At 37.5% G+C, this 23,568-nt stretch overlaps 1 protein-coding gene across 1 annotated transcript; it reads right to left on the bottom strand.

Annotated features, from left to right (window-relative positions):
* Nucleotides 1–1,367: 1,367 nt before the first annotated feature.
* On the bottom strand, nt 1,368–23,568 carry LOC149045719 (peroxidasin-like). Its single transcript, XM_089205949.1, has 6 exons — nt 23,541–23,568; nt 7,870–7,932; nt 7,689–7,724; nt 6,860–7,108; nt 3,319–3,591; nt 1,368–1,711 (listed from the first exon to the last, which is right to left on the bottom strand). The coding sequence occupies exons 1-6, from the start codon at nt 23,566–23,568 to the stop codon at nt 1,368–1,370; spliced, it is 993 nt and encodes a 330-aa protein (XP_089062075.1).

Genomic DNA, 23,568 nt, shown 5'->3' with positions numbered 1-23,568 from the left:
GCTTTGTTGTGAGTAAGAATGACGTCATTAACTAAGTTAAAGCTTGCGACTCAGAAACCACGTGTAACTTATATTTGACTCTGTTGTCAAACAACGGGAGAAGGAATAAGGTGGGTTATCATGGTAATTAGTTTCATATAATTTATAACGTTTTTTGCTATGTGATTAGTAATGGTCTTTGTTTCGAGAAGAACATTGCTCGCGTGACATTTGCGTTACGTTTAAATGTTTATTTAGTTTAATATTTCACTTTTTCTTTTCACTTATTGATCACCTTGATTGACACTGAAATATGAGTAAGTTGATGGTTTTTAGTTAGTTTTTTTACACGTGTCGTGTCGGAGGCATGAATCAGGATAGCTTTCCCGTTTTTGATGATTATACAGTTTAGTTTAACTCTGGAATCCCGTCACGAAGTAAGTCAGTTGTTTTAAGTCGTTTTTGGTTTCCTTAGGCTTTGTTACATTCAATTATTCGCGTTGATTTCTGTTAGTGTAATTTCTGTAAGACCGCATGTAATTAGCGATTAAATCTGTTCGTGTTTTTAAGATTATATGATGTGCTTAGGTCTCTTATTTTTGGTTAGGTTCTGTTGTTTAGAAATCTTATTTATTTATTGTTTCAGATCGAATAAAATTCTATTTATACGATTCGGGATTCTTTAGAGCCAAGCAAGTAATTTGGTTTTCATCCGACGGATCAGTCTTTGCCGGGACTGTAGAGGTACCTTCAAAATCAGTGCTGGAAATGTAGAATACGACCTGCTTAAAATAGCTCCTTCGTGCTCCAAGACACTGACGTATTAAAAGCCACAATCTGCCATATGAAGACAATTTATTTTCGTATGGTAACATTTTACCTGTCGCACGGCGTTTTTTAATGTATGAAATGAACGCCAGTAAAAAAACGACAGCAGCCAAAGGTCCCGCAATGTAGTACCACTCCAGTGAGCTGCTGGAGGGAGCCTCTGAATTTCCTGAAATACAATAATAGAAGAATTTTGGTAGGAAAGTCATTTGCTGGTCGGCATTAAAAACAAAAATTAATATCACCAACTATCCAGATAGAGAGCTAATTTTTTGTTGTTGCAACAATTTACGTTGTTCATTGTTGGCGTTGGGTGGCCGGGAATAACCTTTGGGAAAACAGACGCAGATGTGTTGATTTACAAAAACAGGCAGACAGAAAGAGAAAGATTGGTTAAAGAATTATAGAATATGTATAACATACTGCTACTGTTTCAAATTCGCTTTGAAACAGTTTTTTTAAATTTCTTTCAAGTTTAATTCCTTTCAAATTTCTAGTTCCCAGAAGACCAAAAAACCACTGGAAAAGTTTGTGAGGAACATAAAAGGCGGACGTGTACTTTATAATAACGACCTTACATGGTTAATAACTGATATAATATGTAGTTCCTTAAACAACTTACCTTTGACATTTACTGTCACAACAGAGCGAGCCACAGTTCCTGGCTTGTTACTTGCTTCACAAGAATACTCACCACTGTCCTCTTCCACAACACTAGTAAGAGCCAGTTTACTCTTTTTCTCATCTAATCGGGTATCTATAATTGCTCTTTCCGTTATTGGGCCTCCATCTTTCTTCCACTTTATACTTATTGTTTCTTTGTTGACTTTGCAGGTCAACTCCAGGGCATCTCCTTTGGTAAGTGTTGGGTTTGTGTCTGTAACAACTTGAGCAGAGGCTTTTCCTGCGTTGAAAAAGGGCAATTCGTTAGAATGCTAGTGTCACATTAAAACTTCAACTGCATTAGAAACACTCCACTTCAGAACAGGCTTGAAGCCCTTATATTTTAAATTTCCTGGTTATACTTTCAACCGCCCCAGATCCTCCGCTGAACTTCTAAATTAAGGTCTTGATAATGTTCCATCTTCTCTTGTTCTTTCTTCTGCACCCTTGTGTCAAAAGGACACAACAAGTGAGTCATGCAACACGAAGTTTCGTTCTTTTCCAGCTCTGCGGTAGCGGGTGTGATTTCAAGTAGATGATCGTCTCTCTAAATTCTAAAGTACTACAACAACTTCATTAGGTGGTTTCCCATCACTTCCTGAGGAGGGTGGACTTATTACTACATTTTCTCGAGTGGACTTACAATATTTTCTCAAGCTGGCACTGTTAAATTTCCATGGAAAAACTGTGGATATCATAGACGGAACTAGAATCAAGAGCTGTTATGACAATTCAATCGATAGAGAATACTTCATGGAAAGTCTGTCCGTATGGTATTTTACTCACGAGTTGGAAGTATCGGAAATCGAACAGGTGTGCGCAGCGAACCAATGAGATTTCTGGTACAAATCGAATCGCTGTTTTCTCTTTCTCTTTTTGCTCTGCATATTTTCTATTCCGCATAACCTTCCACAGAGGTCCCTCCGTCATCTTTTGTAAGTAATTTGATTGGCTCTCCGCTCCTTGGACCAGCTTGGGAAGACTCTGTGATATTCTCCATCCTCATTGGCTGAGTCAAATTACGAGTTAAAAAGCCGTAAATCAACTTTGTGGAGAGATCTAAGAGAATTGAGGGTGCGAGGGAATTCTTTCGAATGCTTAATCGCTATTCGACCTCCGATTTCGGTCACGGATAGAAGCGTATTCGCTTTAATTAATTAGTTTCCTCTGTTTTAGTTTTGTTGTTAAATATAGAGAATACCAATTATGTGTCGTATGTAACTTTGGCTTTTGCGTCTTGCTTCGTTTTTGCTTTCTTCTGAGATTCTGGATCTCTCTGTCTCGGAAGTCTCTTCTTCAGATTTTTCCAGCTTGGGAGTACATTGCATATCGTCAAGTATTTCGAACCAATCAACTCTCTATAGCGCCATCACCTGTCCTGTTTCCTTGGCGTTTCTTTCCTTCTCAGATCTACGCAGTTCTTTGCGTTTGTAATCATAAATATCCAAGGACATTAGTATTAAGCATTGGTATCATCCGTTTTTTGAAGGTCAGATCCCGCTCCTTTGAAGGGTAGATAACACTATCCACAAAATAAAACTCTATCTGGTGGATAACGCTTTACGTTTTACTATCACACATTGACCGGATAAATATTTAACCGTTAGATAGCGTGATCTGCCTTCTCTAAAAATGGGCCGAGTTTGCCTAAATTCTCTATGCGCTACTGCCTTTTCTCAGTCGCCATTGCCCATGGATTTACAAGTTCATTTTTCTGTCTGAATTTCTTCTCTCCCTATTTCTGTTCTTCATCTTAAACATTATCATCGTCATTATCAACGTCATCGTTGTCGTCGTTACCATCATCATCATCATTATCCTTATCAATATCATTATAACTGAACTTACCATAAACACGCAGAGTTGCTGAGGAACTGGTTGTGTTTGCTTTGTTTTCTGCTGTACACTTGTAAGTCCCATTCATCCCTTTCGTGACACTTAGTGAAACTACGAATGATTCTCCTTCGTGATCGGTTTGATTGATACCAGGTGGCAGGTCACCATTATTAAAAGTCCAGACGAAGGTTGGTGTTGGAATACCTGAGGCTACGCAACTAAGGTTTACAGGGTATTCTTCGGTAACAGATTGGCTTTTCGGAGGCTCAATGATCTGGGGAGAGACTTGAAGTAAAAAGATCATCAAGCTAAACAAAGGGTCGCATTGTCCACTTTAACCGCCTCTCCCCCCTCCCATATCCAACCCTAAATTAACTGGTATCAAAATAAAAGCAAACTACGTTATTGCCGAGCCTAGTTTTAATCCAAGTTTATTTTGCAATAGGTTTTCTTCTCTTTTGATATTAAAAGGTATTAGCCAGCCCAACGTAACATCAAAACATTATTTTATTTTCTTAAACGATTTCACATCTTGTGGAGGGGGACATGGGGGCGGGAGCCCGGCAGAACGGGGGCGGGAGAAGGCGGGAAGCGGGAGCAGAAATTACTGGGTATTATTCAGTCAAAAGCATTTATCTAGCAAAGTATTGAAATTTCCGTTTAACATCCACCAATGCTTAAAAGAAAAATTTGGAAGCAAGAAAACTTAAATTTGTAGTCGGGCTGGAAAAACAGCATTACTTCCGGTGAATTTAGAAATCCCTTCAATTCGATTAAGTCATAGGTCATGAGATAGCATGACACATGTACACTTATACTTCAGTGTCTGGTACGCTGAAGCTTCCCAAAATCTCCAGCAAAGAAAGCGATTCAGGGTCATTCAGGGTCATTCACTGTTATTCCTGTTAACATAATAACAATGATGGTGAAGCAAGCTTAACACAGCAGAAATCGCCAGAAACTACAACGGACACACGTGATGTGAGTAAGTTTTATTGATTTTATGTGTAAAATGTTCATATTTCGAAATACTTCTCGTTGTAACTCGACTTAATTTTGTTCCCCATACTATTCCTTATATCGTGTTCAAATTTTCAACGGTTCCTTTCTTAACTTGACACAGACAGAGTCACACAACGCGTGACGTTTTCATGAATTAATCGTTAACTTCTTCTCGAGACGTGAGCTTTGGCCGCCTGTGGTCAAACCCGTCATTTTATACACTCAAGTTTTCCGTTGTAGCAAAAGTTCATAACGACGTAATAGCGGGATTATTTTCATACATTTCTTCGACGTTTTGGTCGCTGATTTTGCAAATTTCAATTCAATGAAACGTGGGCATGGATGTTTCTTCAAAAATCGCTATCTAACTTCAATAATAAATACTAAGGGCCTGTTTGCATGGGGGTAGGGTAACCTGCCTGTCCATATGATTTCTTATTTTATCTTGATCACGTTCACATGATAGGTGGGTTTACCCGCTTTCATGGCAAAAAGCTCTAAAGCGAAACACGTATGTTTTAAAACTTTGTACATTTCCTAGCCGTCTCATGGCAGAAATCACCAGAAACCGCAACGGACACACAAGGAGTGTAAAATGTCCACATTTCGGAATATTTAGCGTTGTAAGTGGACCATATAACAAATTATTCCTGATAACGTATTAAGTCAAAGATTGCTCGCGTAACCTCACACCGCGTAACAGAATGCGTGACGCTTTCATGAATAAATAAATAGGTGTCCGAGAATTTTAATTTTAATTTTAATTAAAATCTTTCGTCTTTCTCGAGACATAAGCCTGGGACGCTTATGCTCAAACTCCCCAGTTGTGAGCACTAGTGTCGACAACCTCAAGAAACCTCACCCCAGAACCTGGGGTTGTAAGATTGCATGTAAACGCGTTTTATTTTTCGACCACGGCCAGGCGGGTTACCTCACGTACCTAGGGTACCCCGCCTCCATGTAAATAGGCCCTCAGATAATGAGGCACTGATAGCCACTTCGACAAACTATGACGCATACACTTTTACCACTTTTGAAAATATACATGAAATCATGACTCCTTAGTCACGGGTATTTAAAAGGGAGAAAAAAAAAGTCAAAAATTTTAAACGAACTTTTATAATAGATGCCGTGACAAATCAAAGGGCCCTGGGAGCCAGCTCATTCACACTTTTCCCCATAAAAATTAGCCTGTTTCTCATGTAAGCCAATAGCAATATAAAGTACATATGTGAAAATCAGTGTAGGAACACCCTTGAACGTTGGAAATATATTAAGTCGAAGGAACAGTTTTGGTCTCAGTCCGCATTTTTGTCAACGAAATGGACACATATCAGCTCAAAAGATGAATCGTACGGACCATGTGCAAAGCTGTCCATTGTTTCACGAATACTGCGCGTGTTAAGTATTCAGTGGTGAAACCTCATTTACATCTACATCTCCTTAACAAATACATTCCAAGTTGTCCGTCCTCCAATAGATCATAACTGAGAACCAATCAGAATGCGTGCATAACTGAGCTTATTATATAATCTCACCAACCAACACGCGCGCAAAGTGAGGAGATTGTATGAAGGCTTGAAATTTCACTAAGAATGATTTTGATCAAGAAACGGGCAAGGAATATTCCACAATAGTACAAATAATTGCGAAAGATGGTCGCGGAAAAGCATGACACTCGGTAAGTTGTAAGATGACATGTTATCACCTATCAGACGAAAACAGTATAAATTATCAGTCTGCATTTTATCTGCAGTCTGCATTTTGTACCTAGTCTGCAATTTTTACCCGGTCTGCGGTCTGCAGTCTGCATTTTGTACTGACCGGATAGATATTGCTTTTTTTGTTCGAGCGAGCCTCAAGTCCGGACCGAAATATTGTAGCTCGGAAAAAATTTCATTATACTCTTCCGCTCTTTCGCTTGGTCACAGAGTGTGTTGAAATGAACCCGCTACGGGTCCCCCTAGGTGTACATTTCGGCTTCTCGATTCAAGTTGCATTTTTAGAAGTTCGCAAATGTGATATGAGTTATTATTTTTATTAAAAACCATACAATTATTCTTTCCTCGTGAGTTTCTGAACTTCATCGAAATTAATTTTGACTTTCACTAAGTGGGAAGGGGTAGCATACGAAATTTCTGTTCTGTTCAAGATCCACAATTTTCGTCAACAACTGCTTCACCACGATACCTCATTCATTGCTTCCAGAATGAATGAGCTAAAAATGGTGTATTGGTATCTATAAAGTCAAAATTGCTCGACGCTCCAAAAAACAATTGGTTTAAACTGCCCAAAAATTAATTACATGTGTCTGAACACGAAATTAATTTACATGATTTGATATATTAGTTGTCATGTTCTCGCTCTTTAAATGTTATCATCGTTAGAGCACTCTTTTTTTTCATTACTTTTAATCAATTTTAAACTAATGTGGTTTCAAGCCCTTAAATCTGATTTGGTACCAGGGAATGGAATTTTTTCCCCTCATCGAGGTAAAGATTTAAACTGATTTTCGACTCCAGATCTCTCTATATGCAAATGAGAACCGTACCTCCCGCCACTTCGATCCAGAAAGTTGAGTTTTTGCTCACTCCGCTGTTTTTGGCGCTGCATGTGTATTGACCAGAGTGCTTCAATCTTGCTTGACGAATCGTGTAAGTGTTGTTGTTACCGAGATTCACCCCATCCTTAGTCCAGTGTAACTTAAGTGTAGGGCAAGCGCTCAGAAAGCAAATTAAGTGAAGCGATGAATTATATGCAACCGACTGATTCTTGAGCTCAGGATTGATTTCAGGTTGACCTGGGCATAGAATTAACAAGTAAAATTCGAAAAAAAAACATTAAAGATTGAGAAGAGCAACTGAATGAAACAAAAATGAGTCAACATTTACAAGTGACTGTAATGTGAAAAGCTGATTCATTTTTCCCTTCACTGTTTTAAGCGCTACATGTGTATTGACCAGCATCTCCATAACTCACTCGATTAATCTTGGTAGTGTTGTTGCTATCAAGATTCAACCCATCCTTAGTCCAGAGTATCTCATTTGAAGGGGAACCGCTTAGAGAGCGTTTAAACTAAAGCGATGATTTACGGGTAACCGACTGACTCTTGAGCTCAGGATTAATTTGATATAAATTGGCCACCATAAAGATTTTCTAAGCTGACGTTTCGATCGTTTGAACTTCGTAGGAGCTAACGCTCGGAACGTCAGCTTGGAAACTATTTACGGTCAATCTCCATAACCAACTCGGTTGGTAAAACCAAGGTGTATTTTACAAAGAGTTTGCAAGTCGATAAAAGGATAGTTGAGGGATATGTGTGCAGCATTTTCTACCAAAAACGTGTCCTTTACTTTCTCCTCATACACAAAACCACTTACATTCACGTGATTCCCGAGTTCTTGAGCAGTTAAATTCTAGAAGTAAGATTATTCAGATAACATCTTTAAAGTAAGAAACAATTGGAGATTGAGTCGTCTTATTTCTGTTTGAGAAAACATCCATTGAGAATAACTGCTGAAGATTCCTGCCTAATTATTATTGCAATCTATTGTCACTTACCGACTCTTTGCCGGTTCTGGTTACATTCTTTGCAGACACTCCAAGATGACCACGCCATACAACCTTTGAAAACAACAAATTGTGCGCAAAGAGTCATATGTCATGTTATCACTCTACCTATGCTCTTTACTTCCTTTGCTGCATTAATCTGCTGCTTGTCAAAAAGAATACCAAAGTACATAATTATTAGTGTCGATATCCCCAGTTTCTAATTTCCAAGGAGACTTCGAACTAACATCTCCAAGTTAAAAAAGATTGATGGCTTGAAGCTTATAAATCACCCAACTTACAGCTCCCTATTTATAAGCCTCATTCGTGTTCTCTCAACATCTGTAAGGAATTTATTATGTTATAAAGCCAGGGAAAATGATACTGTTTTGTGTTGCTCAAATGGATGACTGTGCAAAAATGTTAAAAGAAACAAACTAGGATTTTAACGTTGTCAATTTTTGATTTTCAACTTTATTGTAAAAGTTTTAGCAGTTGATGGCCGTAGCCTGAAACGTTGAAATTCATTTGTTGTAACAATTAAAAGTTTTATTTCTATGCAACATCTTTGTCCATAAATCTAATAATACACAGAGAAGAGTATCCTGTCTGAATTCCCCTATTAAGATCCATTCGTTTGTTCAACCATCCCTATCGACCCTTTATCCTGCGTACTGATAAATGATAGTTCAAGCGTGGTTACTCACAATCTGTTATATCAGTTCGGATGAGGATGTTAGGTGAACATGAAAAGAAAGATTCACATTCGGTGAGTAAACAAATGGCTTAATATAGCCTTGGAATATTTGACTACACACATCATTAGCTTAACAAACAAACTGAACTCGTCGCACTCACCCGCTTATGAATCCGGAAAGAACGCCGTGAAAGAGGAAAACAATTTGGAAAATATGTTAATCCATTAACTATTCATGTGTATATTTGAACCAACCAGTTTGTTTAATTTGATACGTCAATATTTTACATTGAAATCGATAATTATGTAAAAGAATTTGTTAAATCAAACAAACAGTCAGCCAAGTATGACTGATATCTGATGATAATTATACAAATATCGTTTAATACAGAATTTAGGTATTGAATTTATACTAATACTTTCCACATCGGTAAAATCGTTTGGATAGTAACATTATAACATTAACAGCTATCACTAACTGTCACTGATACACACGCAGATATTTCCTTGCTATTTACGATTGCAATTTGCTGATCAGTAATCAGCCGGTGCAGAGAGTCAATAGTGTATATTAAGCCACAGGAGAGTTCTTTATTTATAAGAACGGATGATATTGATAGTTACCTTCCCATTTGGCTAGACAGAAAAGACGAGATAAGAAAGGAGGAGCAGTTAATGATCTAATAACATAGCTTAAGTTATGAAATTACAATTCATCGTAAAATTCTACCCCCCCCCCTTTGTTTTTTAGGAAAGGAATTAGGTTCCAGTACATGGAAAGCGAGTATTAGCGCCTAAATTTACATTTCCCAGAGAAGGATGTGATTTTGGAAAAAGATTATCCAGAACTTAAGAGAAAATTCTCAAGGATGGGTTGCATTTCTAAATGTTTGTTTAACCTCGTTCACGCCGATTTTATGCGTAGTATGACCAGCTCTTGAATTACTTATGTTAAACTTTGTTTTAATTCTGCTCTGCTTTTGTCAGGCCTTATAATGATCCTGAGGTAGACACCGCGAACTTTTTTGTTTGCAGTCTTGGAAGAGATTCAGTCGCTATCAGGAAGTTGAGAAAGTTAGCATTGCTGCATCGAATGTTCCTCATCAGCTGTCACCAGCCGATCACAGGATGAGAGGCCAGTTATGCATGGAAGTCTTTACCAATAAAAATATACCGTAAGCACGAGTTGAGCTCAAAATTCAAAATAAAGCATAAAAGTAAACTTAAACACATTGATGGACGTCAGCATAAATTTCATTGGTTAAAACTGTATTATTATAAGCGAAAGCGATTTTCAATGGGAGTTTCAGAAGTAATCCTTGGTAACATCGGTGTTTTGCTACGCCTCTTCCTGCACTACAGCTTCTCAGCAAATTTGATTTTACATGATCACGTGCGTTTTCCAGTCCTGGATACCAAATGTTTGCTTTAAATATGAGATTCTTGAGGCCCCAGTGATTTTTCGTTGTGCTGATTCGCCGTGATAATAACCTGCTGGCTTTGTTTTTACAACACTTAATCGACATGCACTCCGAAAAGAGTAAACAATTCATACGCGGTCTGGTTGTAAATAAGATCTTAGGTACTAAAGGAAAATTTAATTGTCTTGAGCATGATTATCAAGAATAAGAATTGCGCGAGATAAACTAAATTCAACTTACCAGCTAAGTGATTGCAGAAGTGGCATGTAAATAAAAGTTATAAAAAAAATAAAATTAAAACGTGCATCTGTTGCTCAAAACATTCATCTGTTTATTGAGAAATGCTATGCACTTTTTCTTTCGTTTATCACCTGTACTTTCGTTAAATATGTTAACGTAAACGTACTGTGAAGGTGCCATGCAAATAGAAATGCTTTAAATCACAGCGAAACATGTACTTACGTCCTAATAGTTTTTCACAGTTGCCAAGGCCAAGGAATAAGAAAAAAAATACATCAAGAACAGAAAAATAAATAAAAGGAAAGTAATTAACTGCTAAGAGAGTTGATATTCATTAATCAGTCGGCTAAGACCTCTGCTCAACAAATAGTTCTGATATGAAACCATTTTCATGATTATGGCTTCAATTCTCATAATCAAGTAACTACCACCTCAATTTCACAGTCTACCACAGATAACATTAAATCTTTTCGTAAACTGAGCCACTGAATCAAAATCTGATCCTTATCTACTTATGGTTCACACTGAATATATATTTTCACATGAGCCTAGTTCAAAACGACGTCACCAAGTTTCCAACCATAAGTTAGGAAGCAAGGCGAATATCAGAATGTCATGTTTATTAATGATCATAATTTCTCATCCATAATAACATCTATAAAACGAAATTGTAGCTTTCATTATTACAAAAGTAAGCGACAGTGACACATATATGTTGCATGACTGTTACTGCAGTAGTGAAAAGACATGCGAAATGCGCCAAATAACTATAAAAATAAGACATACTTACGATCTATTTGCCCGTTAAGGTAGGAAATAGGAGAAAGAGATATGTTAGTTAGTGATGCACATTTGTTACTGCCTACATTGTTCTTCAGTTTGGTATCGTCAAGTAAAAGTGTCTTGTTAATGGAACAGCCAGTAGTATGACTACGCATCCTATTACACTAGCCACAACTGTTGGGTATTTCAAATGGTTACCATGTTGGCAGTCAATGGTGAAGTCTGACCAGATAAGAGTCTTTAACATGCTGTCGGCCACCAATAGTAAAAGGGACATTTTGCCAAAGTATAACTCTTGGCCGCAATCAAAAATATTGACTTGGGCGAAAACTATACCAGTTCATTGTAAGTAAAGCTTTTTCTTTTACAAATCTACTCTTTCGCAAAAATGATGATAACTCTGAAGAGAGTATGATGACTGATGATGACTGTCGAATAGTACCTGGTTTGTTAGAAATGTAAAAATGAATGAGGAAAAGTAAAGAAAAAGCTACTTACGATCTGTTATGTCAATTAGACGTTGATGAACCCGATGGAAAAGAGGAGAAAATGAATCAACTGAAATTTATTATCAGTTTAAAGCCGTTGTGAGATACTGTGTACTAATTGACTGAGTGGGAGGGCCGGACGGGAAAGCATTTGGATCGAGGTCATGACGTACGGACCGAGCACAACACAGAGGTCCGAGTGCTATGACCGAAAGCCAAATATTTCCCATCCAGCCCGACCTAACTAAGTCGTTACGCATTTTATCGTATGACTTTTCAGTGTGGAAAATTTCGATTTTTTTTTTCGTAAATACTACGCGATAGACTGGCGCGCGCGGAATAACCACAAAAGCGATTCTAGAATTAACACTTTTCCTTTCTGTTTTCGAGTTAGAACAGGAAACTCACATTTCATCGAAAAACTTGGCATTTGTTTCCATTTGTACTCTCTGCTGTCACTCATTTTTGGCCACAAAAGCGGACAATGTTTTTCATTTAATATTTTTTGCCCAAGCACACTAGTGCCGGGCGGTTTTTCCGGACCGGTAGCTCGTTTCTCGGGGTCCTGGTGACTTAACGGGCCCGTAAAGCTGTTCTGCTTTTCTTCAAGATGGTTTCAAATGCTTTAAAGATTCTACAATAAAAATTTTAGCTAAAGAAACAAAATGGAATACTAAGGTTGCCAGGCTGCTTCTCTCTTCCTAAAATTTTGATTTTAAAGTATTGCCTCGAGCCCGTTAAGTTACCAGGCATTTCGAGAAACGGGCGCCGGCTCACGCAAACCCGTCCGGCCCTACACACGTCAGCTTTTCTATGGAATCGCGCGAGCAGGGCCAGACGGGCCATATGATAAAATCGATTAATGCTAATTAATTTATGTCTTTGAGCATATTTTCAGAAATCAAGAGATTATAATATCTTGCAAAGCATTTTGAATTGAACAGAATAAAAGAAAAGGGCTTCGAGAAGGGTTGTTTACTTTTCCCTTTTTTTTGCTCAATAACATGATCTAGGTATGAACTTAAATAATTTCTTACCCGCTAAATCGTCCACAAACCATGATTTTACAGAGAAAAGAGCAACAGAATTAAATTGTTAGCTCAATTTAAGTGTTTCATACAAAATAATAATACTAAGGCAACAAATTGATACTTTTAAATACTTGAAATGGCGTAAGATAACAAAATTCTATAAATTATAGAATTTTGTTTTCTTTCACCGTATTGTATAACCTAGTTTATGAGTTGCTTAGAGTTTAAACGCACCGAAAGGCCAATGATCGCAAAAGGAAAAAGGCAAATACCACTACACAATGAAACTTTCTTACGTGAGTGATTTTCTACTTTTTTAACTAAAAGATAGAACATACCGTGCGTAGGATGTTTAACTCACCCTGAAGTGCTCTAAGCAAAGATATGCTACGCAAAATATAAATTCTGGACAAGATGAATTGTAACTGGATTTTCACATACTAAGCGATCATCTGACTGAAATTTTCTGCGCGAGCAGAATTTAACAAGTTTCAAATTAAAAAAAATTCAGTAACCGTTCGAACTGCGCTTTCTTTTACTGATCGCGAGAAGAAACTATGTGTAACGGCTGCCACGCCTTTGCTACCGGACATTGATTTGTTATAAGTTTGTTTCGTGTTAAACGTGTTAAACCGGAATAGTGACGTTACTGTTTGTCCATTAGGGACGTGATCTTTAAGTTCCACCCAGAACCGCATTTTAGTTAGTTATCTTGCGTTGGGCTAACGATAAGACGTGTTTATCGAAAAGCGCCCTTTTGCCCACCTTATCTCGAAGTTCATTTTGGTCAAACCTTCACAAGCGGGACTGTTATGTTATGCTTATGTTCCTTCTCTTCGTACTTGTTTAAACATCTAGTCTTTCGGTAGTTTCGCCCAGTTTTTTATACCAGTTTCTTTGCAACTTTGTAACACGTGGCTTACGTTGTTCATGCTTTGTAAGTAAGCCGCTCGTTTTTTCTGACTCGGTTATTAGTTTTGTTTGAATTCGTTTGCAAGCGGTTCTCCTTTATCCTTGAAGATAGTCTTTTGTGAGTTTGTTTTAGAGTTTTAGCTAGTCTTTTGGGATCTTGCTTTTATATCGGAATGATTGGAATGTTGGTCCGTATCTTAGAATTTAGCTCAGCTTCTTCCTTATAATTTCATATTTCAGTTTACGATAAGTACTTGGATACCTCGTCTACGCTATTAAAACGATTCAAGTCTTTTACGTAAAATATATCCTCGCTTCATAGTGCGTCTTCATCAGCGAAACTCATAGTTGTCGTTGAAATTTCCTTCGCTTCTGTCGGCCGCTACACTATGCGTCTTAAGCACCCGAAATTTCAACTCACTGAAAAGAAGATCTGAACTGGTCAGAAAATGTCGCACAAATTTTTTCGCGAAAATTATAGAGACAGTAAACAAACTAGAACACGTATTACAATTAGTCAATGAAACTCAATTAGAGGTTACGAACAGGCAGAAAGCAAATTTTGCACTACATTTCACTTGTTAATTACATTTAATATCAAAATAGATATTCAACTTGCCTCAAGCAATTCCAATCCTATAGAAAACATTATCTTAACTAATAGCTACTTAGAAGGAATGAAAATGTTACTTACTGTCTAATTTCCCAAATTTGGGTCAATGCGCAAGATTTAAAGGAAAATACAGAAAGAAAGAAAAGGAAGTAAGTACACCAGAGTACAAACGCAATTTGATGAATACCTATAATCATTAAATACAACCCCCCAAAAAGGAAATTTTAATCTTCAGATGTTTTGTGAAGTTAGTTGCATGATAGCAATCAAAACTTATACTTTTTCGCATAATGTTTAACACTGTCTGTGCTATTCTGAGAGCAACAAAGTAAACACAACTTGAATTGTTTCTTAATGTAATGTATGGTAAAAACCTTCAAATATTTACTCTTCTCGAAATACAATTACTCGACTCGACTTGTTTTTAGCAATTTTATTTAGTCAGTAACAATCATTACGCTAATAACTATTAAGTGCCGCTCTCCCAAAGAACGGTCCTCTCGACTTCCCGTCGGGAAAAAGTTTTCTTTTATTTTTTGCCCATGGAAAGGGTTTAGGACACATGTCTCAAAAATAGTTTAGTTTCTCTCCAATTCTCTTTTTTGGGTCGCTAGAAGCCAAAAATGATTTTTGGCTGGTACACCCGTGTGCACAGCGATCGAAAGTGTAAATTTCACAGATTTTTTCCAGCGCGCAGCGACTGCAATAATATAGCTCACGCAATTCTATCTTGCTACAAGTTACAAGGTGCCTTTAATCAGTTCAATGAGAAAATATGGAAACTTCAGCAGAAATATTTTTCATACAAGCGTGATCAGAGGAGATCCTTCGCTTCGACCTTTATTTGCATGTCAAAATTCACTAATTTTGTACTAAAGAACTCTCAAAATGCAGGCGTTAATCGGGCTAAAAGATTGCCACAGACCCATGGGTATATCTGTAGCTTTCATCCACCAACATCTTAAAGACAACGCAAATCCATGTGTTTGCTTAATTGCGCTCTTGTGAATGATCGTTTGCATAATTCTGAAACTCGACCAAGATCTCCTTTTGACCGATCAAACTTCGTTTGTTTATCCTCTACGTTGAGGATTTCAGGTTTTCATAACAACTGAATGAAGAATAGATGGCGAGTTGCCCTAAAACGTTGCGTAAACGTGATCGGTCAATGAGAAAATATGGAAACTTCAGCAGAAATATTTTTCATACAACTCTTCTTCATTCGACCTTTCTTTGCATATCAAAATTCACCAATTTTGTATGAAAGAATTCTCAAAATGCAGGCGTTAATCGGGCTAAAAGATTGCCACAAACTCATGGGTATATCTGTAGCTTTCATCCACCAACATCTTAAAGAAAACGCAAATCCACGTGTTTGGTTAATAGCGCTCTTGTGAATGATCGTTTGCATAATTCTGAAACTCGACCAAGATCTCCTTTTGACCGATCAAACTTCGTTTGTTTATCCTCTACGTTGAGGATTTCAGGTTTTCATAACAACTGAATGAAGAATAGATGCCGAGTTGTCCTAAAACGTTGCGTAAACGTGATCGGTCGTAACGCTTGCGCGCTTGCGTGACTTACTAAGTAGACAAAGGTGATCGGAAGGCGCCTTCGAGATAATTTTCGTTGAAATATCTGGTCATGAACTACGCACAGTGTGGAGAAGATCAAAATTAAAGAATAAAGTTTGGTACTCTAGTCATTAGAGACATATAGCGTCGCTTAAAAGGGCCCACAAACAAGTCGAAATACGTTACAGTTTTATTTACCAAAGAATTTTCGCATTTTCTCCCGAGATTTTGCACACGGAACGCGATGAACTAGTCCTCCTTTCTAAAAATCTGTTTTCATCATTAATGATTTTACGGTGTTATGGACCACAACGGTTTTGACCGACAAACTTGACGTTTCTCTGCGACCATCAAAATCAACTGGACAAACCCAGCATGATGTATTGCGTGACGTGATCGTGCAATTTTTCCCTTGTCAGATGACCTACATTGAGGAACCGAAATTTGATAATGTAACGAATTAGAATCAAAAGCTATTAAAATGGACTTACGAATTTCAATTTTTTTTTACTGAGAATCTTATCTTTTAAAATATTTGCTTGATTCATAGAAAGCAAAGATTGTTGCGGCTGTGGGTATTTCAGCCCTGATTTCTATGAGTACAAGCTAAGCTTGTTTTGGTCCGGTCATTTTGGCCTCGAAACGGAAAACAAAACAGATATTTATATGTTTTAAACATGGGAACAGCTGGAAAACACTGGAAATGTAGTAAAAGTATTTTTGAGCATCCAGAGCACAATGGAAAAAGTGAGGTAGTGTAAGGAGACTGAGTGTTCAACGCCATTTGTCGTAAAAACTACCACCAGCTTGTTATTGAATTGACTAAAATTTATCAAGAAGGCTTTTACTTTCTTTTGTTGCAAAACTCGTGGGTTTTACAACTTTGAAACGACGTACGATAAATCCTAGCAACTAGAATTTGAGTCCATTAGCAAAATACGCCGGCTGGTCTCATGAGCAAAGCAAGCCTTGACGAAAAAAATTGACAGCATTGAAATTTCTAAAAAATGCAAAAATCGAGACAACAATTTGTCATGACAGCTTTCTCTTTGATTTTGTTAGGAGAATTCTGGTTTTGTGTACTCGTACAGACAGCCCAGAGAGGCCCTTACGAATTAATTTTTAGCTAGCATTCGAGAAATTGAAAATATATTACTCGTGTGATCCGACTACAATTATAATTCCGAAAACTTCGAAAACATCTCCAGTCAGTCTGGCTTTCTTTCACGGCCTCACATTTTCCCTTGTGCTCTGGGTGCCAACAAGTACTTTCACCGCATTTCCAATGTTTCCGAAAGTGTTCCGATGTGTAAAACATTTCGATAACTGTTTTATTTTTTCCATATCGGGACCAAAATGACCGGACCAAAACAAACTTAACTTGTACTCGAGGATTTGGCTGGATAGCTGGTAGTACTTCAAATGAATCGATACGACGTCTCGGAATTCCGGGAGAGAAATCAGGGCTGAAATACCCGCGGCCACAACAATCTTTGCTTTTCATGAATCAAGTAAACATTTTAAAAGATGAGATTTTCAGTAAAATGTAAAATTCTTTAGTCCATTTTAATAACCTTCGATTCCAATGCGTTACATTAACTAATTTTGGTTCCGCGATGTTAGTCGTATATCAAGGGAAAAATTGCACGATCACGTCTTGTATAAAGGGGGGGCTAGTTCATCGCGTTCCGAGTGCAAAATCTCGGGAGAAACTGCGAGAATTCTGTCTGAGTGTATGCGTGTTGTTTTGGTAAATAAAACTGTAACGTATCTCAACTTGTTTGTGGGCCCTTTTAATAAGGCGTTATGTCTCTTGTGACTAGAGTGCCAAACTTTATTCTTTAATTTTGATCTTCTCCACACTGTGCGTAGTTCATGACCAGATATTTCGACGAAAACTATCTCGAAGGCGCCTTCCGATCACCTTTGTCTACTTTGTAAGTCACGAAAGCGCGCAAGCGTTACGACCGATCACGTTTACGCAACGTTTTAGGACAACTCGGCATCTATTCTTCATTCAGTTGTTATGAAAACCTGAAATCCTCAACGTAGAGGATAAACAAACGAAGTTTGATCGGTCAAAAGGAGATCTTGGTCGAGTTTCAGAATTATGCAAACGATCATTCACAAGAGCGCAATTAAGCAAACAAATGGATTTGCGTTGTCTTTAAGATGTTGGTGGATGAAAGCTACAGATATACTCATGGGTTTGTGGCAATCTTCTAGCCCGATTAACGCCTGCATTTTGAGAATTCTTTCGTACAAAATTGGTGAATTTTGACATGCAAATAAAGGTCGAAGCGAAGGATCTCCTCTGATCACGCTTGTATGAAAAATATTTCTGCTGAAGTTTCCATATTTTCTCATTGAGCTGATTAAAGGCACCTTGTAACTTGTAGCAAGATAGAATTGCGTGAGCTATATTATTGCAGTCGCTGCGCGCTGGACAAAATCTGTGAAATTTACACTTTCGATCGCTGTCTACACGGGTGTACTAGCCAAAAATCATTTTTGGCTTCTAGCGACCCAAAAAAAGAGAATTGGAGAACAACTAAACTATTTTTGAGACATGTGTCCTAAACCCTTTCCATGGGCAAAAAATGAAAGAAGACTTTTTCCCGACGGGAAGTCGAGATGACCACTCTCAGCGAAAGCGGCACTTAAGCAACCCAAACATTACTTTCTTTCTGATGGGGGATAATGCACCAGATTAAAACGAAAGTGAAGAAAAAATATTAAAGAAAGTAAAGGACGTCAGCATAAATTTCATTGGTTAAAACTGTATTATTATAAGCGAAAGCGATTTTCAATGGGAGTTTCAGAAGTAATCCTTGGTAACATCGGTGTTTTGCTACGCCTCTTCCTGCACTACAGCTTCTCAGCAAATTTGATTTTACATGATCACGTGCGTTTTCCAGTCCTGGATACCAAATGTTTGCTTTAAATATGAGATTCTTGAGGCCCCAGTGATTTTTCGTTGTGCTGATTCGCCGTGATAATAACCTGCTGGCTTTGTTTTTACAACACTTAATCGACATGCACTCCGAAAAGAGTAAACAATTCATACGCGGTCTGGTTGTAAATAAGATCTTAGGTACTAAAGGAAAATTTAATTGTCTTGAGCATGATTATCAAGAATAAGAATTGCGCGAGATAAACTAAATTCAACTTACCAGCTAAGTGATTGCAGAAGTGGCATGTAAATAAAAGTTATAAAAAAAATAAAATTAAAACGTGCATCTATTGCTCAAAACATTCATCTGTTTATTGAGAAATGCTATGCACTTTTTCTTTCGTTTATCACCTGTACTTTCGTTAAATATGTTAACGTAAACGTACTGTGAAGGTGCCATGCAAATAGAAATGCTTTAAATCACAGCGAAACATGTACTTACGTCCTAATAGTTTTTCACTATACTAAAGGCACTAAAGTATGTATCAACCAAAAACTACAAACAGTCAATAAAACTCGATTATCAATCACGAACAGGCAGGAAAATCTCGTGCCTCGTTTCACTTGTTGAGCAGTGTCAATCTAGATATTCCACTTGTCTCGCGTAATTTAAATGTAAGAGAAACCATTTAATTTATACCAATTTACTTAGACGTTTACCATTATCTTTATCAATGACAAGATAAAACTATTAGACAACGAAAACGTTACTTACAATCTGATTTGACAAGTGGGGGCCAATGCACCAGATTAAAAGGAAAAAGAAGAAAACCAATTAAGAAAGTAAACGCTTTAAGGCAAAAACTACAATTAGTTTATAACAAAGAATTATCAAATGCAACACGAAAAAGATATATCTCACTATTCATGCGTTTTGTATCGCAAAGTGCTCTTTAATAATCGGGGCGTGGTACCCTCAATTAAATAAAAAGGAAAAAGAAACAGAAGGTGGAAGGTAAAAAAGCGAAACAAAGACTAAATTTAATTAGTAAAACCCACATATCGATGAAAAATAGGGAATTGAATTTCGGTCCTTTAAAGCGAGGTGTACTAGTATCATATGGGAAGTATTCTTTTTCATTTCATTGGAAAGTCCCATCGGCTACTTTGAGATCTACAAAGTAGATAAAACTTATCCCTAATAAGGATTCAAACTGTAACAGAAATGTTACATACAGCCTAATTTTTCAAAGTTGCCCAAATGAAAGGGAAAAGAAACAGAAAAAAAGTAAGGGAATTAGAAAGTGATATAAAACAAACTAAAGAGAAAAAAAAATTGTAATAGTTATGATTATTTGGTAACATGACTTCGCTTCGCCTGATTCTGTCTAAAATTATAGTCATAATTGACAAATGGGACTCCTACTGCGCGTTCGTCCTAGTTTGATAATCACTCGTATGATTACGGACCGAATTAGAATCCACCAAATCAAGTTCCGGCTTTTTCATTACAAAACGACAACAGCAGTTTGCCAAATTTTCAAGAACGTTACTACTTAGAAAAGAAAAACCGACCACCTCAGTGACAGAGTGGGCCAATGCATCAAGACAGGAGCTTAATAACATTGAAAGAACACGATCTGGTCGACAAGAAGCACAAAAGCGGAAAGCGCGGGAAATTTTCGGCCATATTGTTAGGGAGCAACAGGGCTAGCACAAGCCGTGGTTAATGAAAATTAAACTTCTTTGGATTTTACTTGAATATTTTGATTAAAAGAAGACCAGGCAGGCGTGACACATGCCATTTTACCGATTTCTTTCAAACTTTCACAGTTTGTGAGGGTCAATAAGTTATTCAAACAAACAGAGTGGTTAGGGCTTCCGGCTCATCCCTGGGATATAGAAGCCCCCACAATAAATCCCTGGGGTAAAAGGCTAAAATCAGCTCGAAAAATGCCCTTTTAACGAGTCTCTCTCACACTAACTGAATGCGATGGAGTTTAATTAATCAACTACAAACTACAAGTAATCAATGAAACTGAATTATCAGTAACGAACAGACAGACAAATCTCCTGCCTCGTTTCACTTGTTGAGCGGTGTCAATCTAGATATTCCACTTGTTTCGAGCAAGTTAAATATAATAGAAACCATTAACACCGATTTACTTAAACATTAACCATTATCTTTACTAATAAAAAGAGAAAATTATTACACAACGAAAACATTACTTACCCCCTGATTTGACAAGTGAGGACCATTGCAGCAGATTAAAAAGAAAATGATAAAAAACCAATTAAGAAAGTAAACACTCTAAAGCAAAAACTACAATTAGTTTATAACATAGAATTATCAAATGCAACACGAAGAAGATATATCTCACTATTTATGTGTTTTTTATCACAACATGCACGATAATAATTGGAAAGTGGTAGCTTCAATCAAATAGAAAGGAAAAAGAAACGAAAGGTGGAAAGTAAAAAAGCGAAGCGACGACTAAATTAAATTAATAAAACCCAGATGTCAATGAAAAACCGGGATTACAGATCTTGCAAGAGTCCATTTTGCAATGATCCTGCGGTGACTGTTGCCGCAATTAAAAAAATGTCTCCAAACTAAGCACAATAATGCGTTTCGGGGTCTATGGAACTGTTGACAAACTTTTCGATCGAGGCAGCTGTATAAACAGCTTTACAGAAACTGGAAAACGACCCCAGCCCACCCGACTTCAAGGTGCTAGTACCAGGTCAGATCGCGGACCTCTTGACCCTGGAGATCTAAATACTTTCACAATAGCAGCAATAACATTGAAAGAACACGATCTGATCGACAAGAAGCACAAAAGCAGAAAGCATTAGGGAGTAACAGGGCTGGCAGAAGCCGTGGTTGATGAAAATGAAACTTCCTCGGATTTTCCTCAAAGAGTTCGATTCAAACAACATAAAAAAGGTAGATGCGCTATATCGTTTGCGAATCATAGTGCTCTGAAAGAAAAATATGGAATGGTTCCTCAGAAAGAGCTTCTGTAAGTCTGTCCACGAGAAGATCAGGAAGGCGTGACGCATGTCATCTCACCGATTTCTTTCAAACTTTCACAGTTTCTGTGGATCACTAAGTTATTCAAGAATACGGAGTGCTTCGGGCTCCAGGCTCATCCTTGGGACATAAAAGCCCCCACAATAAATCCCTGGGGTAAAAGGCTAAAATAAGCTCGAAAAAAGCACTTTTAACGAGTCTCCCTCACACTAACAGAATGCGATGGATTTTAATCAACTACAAACTACAAGTAATCAATAAAACTCAATTATGAGTTACCAACAGGTAGGCAAAGCTTCTGCCTCGTTTCACTGGTTGGGTGGTGTCAATCTAGATATTCCACTTGTTTTGAGCAAGTCAAATGTAATAGAAACAATGAACACCGATTTACTTAAACATTAACCATTATCTTTACTGACGACAAGAGAAAATTATTACACATCGAAAACATTACTTACATACTGATTTGACAAGTGAGGGCCATTGCAGCAGATTAAAAAGAAAATGATAAAAAACCAATCAAGATAGTAAACACTCTGAAGCAAAAACTACAATTAGTTCATAACAGAATTATCAAATGCAACACGAAGAAGATATATCTCACTATTTATGTGTTTTTTATCACAACATGCACGATAATAATTGGAAAGTGGTAGCTTCAACCAAATAAAAAGGAAAAAGGAACGAAAGATGGAAAGTAAAAAACCGAACAACGACTAGATTTAATTGATAAAACCCAGATATCAATGAAAAACCGGAAATTGAATTTCGTTCCTTTGAGGCGAGGTGTATTAGTACCACATGGGAAGTATTCTTTCTTCTTTAATTGTACTAAGTCCCATTACCATTATTTATTTCCCAGGGCTCACTGAACTCTGCCATTTTCCTTTCAAAATACAGATCTTGCATGAGTCCATTTTGCAATGATCCTGCGGTGACTGTTGCCGCAATTAAAAAATTGTCTCCAAACTAAGCACAATGATGCTTTTCGGGCTCTATGGAACTGTTGACAAACTTTTCGGCCGAGGCAGCTGTATAAACAGCTTTACAGAAACTGGAAAACGACCCCAGCCCACCCGACTTCAGGGTAATAGTACCAAGTCAGATCGCGGACCTCTTGACCCTGGAGATCTAAATACCTTCACTAAAGCAGATCAATTCACTAACAGATAGTCGCAGTGACAACATCGAGGGGAGAAAAAACAATAGCTGTTCATCTAAACGGTGCTTTCACCCCGATAACAAACCGTGACCTTTCTTTCGTCTTAAGATACCACTCCCTTGAAAACATATGGAGGATTAAGGGTAGGAAGGAAATCCATATGAACCAAGTCAAGTTCTGGCTTTTTCGTTACAAAATGACAAAAGCAGTTTTCCAAATTTTGCTCTCATAGAAAAATTTTTAAATGGTTGCTCGGAAAGAACTTTTATCTCACGAGAACCACCTGCATGTTGATTTTCCTCCCTATTGTTGGACTAAGGAACACAAAAACTCGAGATAGACAACCACGCATAAGAACCACATTCTTAAAAACCCTGGGACTAAGTAGCCTCGCTTTGATACAGCTTAACTCAGTCCGTCCGGGTAGTCAGGCATTTTCGCATTTGGTGTAGTACTTATCCAAAACTTGATAACCGGGGAAAAGAAATAGAGTGTGGAGGACCACCTAAAACTATTTATACAAAGTTGAAAGATCGTCTTCATAAAGAACACAGCCTGTATTTTACTATAATTTCATTTTCGAATTTAAATCAGATTATGAGCCGCACAACTTCGATAAACATTTAGCTTCACGCCTTACTCTTCGAGAATTAAAAGAGAAACATTACGAACCGTCGAGTTTAGGTATCTTCGTTTACACGAAACAGAAAAGAGATATACAAATCAATAAAAATAACAGTAAGATGTACAAAGTATCTAAAGACTGGACCATAACTCGACTTTGAATTTATGGTGACGCTATGTCAAAAGCTAACAAACGAAAGTTGGAACTTACCTCCGGCTGGTGTGTCCATCATATTCAT

This window comes from Pocillopora damicornis, chromosome 5 (genome assembly GCF_964200805.1).
Source record: "Pocillopora damicornis chromosome 5, jaPocDami1.2, whole genome shotgun sequence".
NCBI lineage: Eukaryota > Metazoa > Cnidaria > Anthozoa > Scleractinia > Pocilloporidae > Pocillopora > Pocillopora damicornis.
Note: the sequence above shows the minus strand (reverse complement) of the source record. Positions and strands in the feature narration are given on the sequence as shown.